The 3,476-nt window shown below is 33.2% G+C and overlaps 1 protein-coding gene across 2 annotated transcripts in view; it reads left to right on the forward strand.

Moving 5' to 3' along the window:
- Positions 1 to 3,314, forward strand: part of LOC113805335 (phytanoyl-CoA dioxygenase, peroxisomal) — a 7,371-nt gene extending 4,057 nt beyond the window's left edge. For both annotated transcript variants that reach the window (XM_027356325.2, XM_027356323.2), the window contains exon 5: positions 1,150 to 3,314. In XM_027356325.2, coding sequence (XP_027212126.1) covers positions 1,150 to 1,350 — 201 coding nt within the window. In that variant the 3' untranslated portion in view covers positions 1,351 to 3,314. The remainder of the gene's footprint in view (positions 1 to 1,149) is intronic.
- The last annotated feature ends 162 nt before the right edge of the window (positions 3,315 to 3,476 follow it).

A 3,476-nucleotide genomic window follows, 5' to 3' on the forward strand; every position in this document is an offset into this window, starting at 1 on the left:
ATGTGATGATGGTATCCTTGATTTAGATATTAGAAGTGAATAGGTGGTCTCCTTGTAGCATAGTGAAGGTGTCCTTGATTTAGAGGTTAGGAATGAGTAGATGGGCATCAAGAGTGGTGTTTTGGGTGTAAAGATTAGATGTAGGGATGTGGTGTCTAATGCGGTGGATGTGTATTTGACTTTAAAATTAGATCTGAATAGGTGGTCAGTGGAATGGAAGGTAACCTCAATGTAGAGATTAGAAGTGGATGGTGTTCTAAAGCAAGTAGTGGATCTGATATGGAAATTAAGAAGGGAGTGGCTGGTTTTACTGTTATTTAGAGTCTGGAAATTTAGAGGGGTTTTTGGAGGCAAATGAAAGGTCTGAGTTTGAGAAGTGGGTTGGTTGGTCCAGTGGATGTGGGTTGTCGTTGATTTGGAGATTTAGTATTACAGAAAGGAGAAGTTGGAAGAAATACAATATCATTCTAAGGATTTTAAATGGAAACTGAAAATAACATCATGCCTTGATAAATACAATCATATCTTTCTGACCAATTGATTGATTGACCAATTGTGTATTTGGCTTTAGTGAAAGGAGACTTTTCTTTGTGATTTGAATTATAACATTTGCACTATATTAAATAAAAGTTGTGCAAATAGACAAAAATGGTGTGACAAAGACACTGGGTATGCTTCTGATCACAGATAGAGTATGGTTACAAAAAACATTGTAATAATAGTTTGAGGAAGGAAACTTGTATTTTTTGTAACTTCATACTTTGAGATCTTTGTCACAATAATTTGTAGCTAGGGCTAAGCCGATCCACTCATTGCGAGTCATGATGCATATACATGTTATAGGCCATTTTGTCAGGATGGCTATAGCCGTGCGTGGAATTAAGGGGATGTTTATTAGTCATCAGATGTTGTAACTCTATTCCTGTACACTTAGATACTTTCTTTTTTTGTAGGAAATTTATAAAATGTTTTGTGTTTTATGTTAATGTACATCAAGGGAGTATTGATAAGGTCTTTGATACTAGGATTTTCTATTTGTTTGTAAAGGAATGAATACTTTTGACCATATCAATATTTTTCATGCAGTTATGATATAGAAAAGGAAAAGAAAGAGAAGTCGGACTCATACCCAGTGCTATTTCCTTCCAGGTGGTCATTTTCTCGTACCTGCTTATTCATGGTTCGTATGACAACACCAGTGACAGGGTCCGCCGCATGTTCCTCATCCAGCTCATGGCTGCCGATGATACACCCATGGCCGATATGCACAGATCATCGTGCCAGAAGATGGTGTTGCGTGGGAAGTGCTTGTGGCGACTTGCGGATGTCACAAAACGCTTTGAGGATTAGAGCATTAAAACTAGAAGTTTATGAAGATGTAGTGACTATTCAGCACGTGGTTATTTGTAGTTTGTGTACTGTGAATGAGAAGGCATTGTTGAGCTAAAGTTTGTTTTTATTGTTATTATTTTTAGTATTTTACTTTTTTAACGTATTTCATATATAATTATTATTTTTTTTTTTATAGGTAATTGCAAGATGGATAGGTTATCAAAAATTAGCTCTTATTCGTTTTACTTAATGTACATAAGGTACATATGATTGGAACACTTTTTTTATGGTTAGCTTTAACCATTTTTTTTCTTTTTTTTATTACAGGATCATCCCATCCAGTTTGTTTTCCATGCCACCACAAAATAGACCTGTAATTGTTAACTAAATGTGATAAAAGATTTAGATTGGGTTTCAGCATAAATTTGTGCCTTAAAAAACAATTTGGGTGCAGATTTGATGTTGTCACCATTAAACTTCTTAACTCACCCATATATTTAGGGGCAATTTATAGATCTATACATAGGACTCTCCCTGGACCTGCAACACCTCCAAGATGCTGGTCCAGCTCAGAATGGAAGGTGTTAGAGAGCCGCGCTAGAAGCTGGTTTATACCTATCTTCTGGCACAATCGTCAAGGGGCTTCTCAGCTTCAGGGTGTGCATGTAAAGACTGATTTACCATATGGCCTTTAATATAGGTTCCAGTAACCTTGTTTAAAAGGTAGAAACAACCTTGCACTCATGTGTGATTTGGACAAAGCTTTGAGTTTGGCCAGAAGTGTTTCTATGTGGCCAGCCTATATGTGGCAAAAGGGTTAATAGTACAATTGTTTTATATAACTTGTTGGTCATTTGTGCTTATAGTATGTGCATAGCCTTTTATCATTATTTTTTTTTAATAGAAACTAGGATATTTACTTTTACTTGTGTCATTGATATCATAACTTTCTAAACTGCAACCTAAAATGAGGGATTCCTAATAGGTACTAAAAAGTTGCAGTAATGTTGTATTGTAGATTTTTAAACACAGTTTGAGATAGATGTGTCAATGGACTTTTATCAAGAATCACAAAAGTACAAGTACAAGTTTGTGCCATATGTAGATTAGGCTTATGTAGTGTACATTTATCTCCTTCTTGAATATTATAATCTTACTAACCCTTAAATTCTACATTATAAACTTATTACTAACATTATCTCCTACACAGGAAAAGGTTTTATATATGATTTGTGCAATATACAGGTTTAACTAACCCATTGATGCTGGTAGTATGTATACATGTTCCTACTAACATATTTTATGGTTAACCTTTGATTGATATATGATTTTCATATATAAAAAATATGTTTATACCTGAATGTTAATGAGAATATAGGTGATGATTGTATGCCACTATGTATACTAGCCATATTACAATGTTTGAATATGTGTAGTTTTGCGGTGAATATTGCAAAGATTTATTATGGTTTTTGATTGGATTAATTTCAGATAATTGTATATGATAGAAAAAAAATACCATTTTATTTGAAAAAGGTTGTAAGTTAGTTTAGGTAATTATTTGAAAATACAGCTCCTTTAGGGCAGCAGATTAAGTAAAAAACTGGAGAAACCAAAGTACAAATAAATTAACAGGAGATTAAATAATTTCGAATAATTTATGGTATATAGAAGAATCTTCTATTAGAGTATGTAAAAGATATATACGCAGCTAAGAAATCTAGCCATCCAGCTCATGTACAAATGACAAAAACAAAGGTTCCAATAAGCAATATTTTGTTATGATTAAGACAAGATATGCATGTGGTGTAATATTGATGTATGACTTAAATGCATTATGTTGCCGTTATGGTAACAAAGGTTATAATCTTTTAGGATTTTTTTCTTCTTCTCTTCTTTAGTAGGTTGTCACACTTTGCTGGTGCTGTTATGTTGACTTTTTATTCAGATTTTATGTTTTATGAGGAAACAGAGGAGAAACTCATAGTCTTTTATTTAAACCTTGATATTTTAGTTAGCAAAGTCTGATTTTATGAAGGTAAATCATATGAAATACAAGGTATAGTAAATTATAAAATAAGTTTTCATCAAAGCTTTGAAAAGCTCAATTTAACAAAGCCACTAACAGAGTGAGAAGTTTGTTA

Source organism: Penaeus vannamei, chromosome 8 (genome assembly GCF_042767895.1).
Source record: "Penaeus vannamei isolate JL-2024 chromosome 8, ASM4276789v1, whole genome shotgun sequence".
NCBI lineage: Eukaryota > Metazoa > Arthropoda > Malacostraca > Decapoda > Penaeidae > Penaeus > Penaeus vannamei.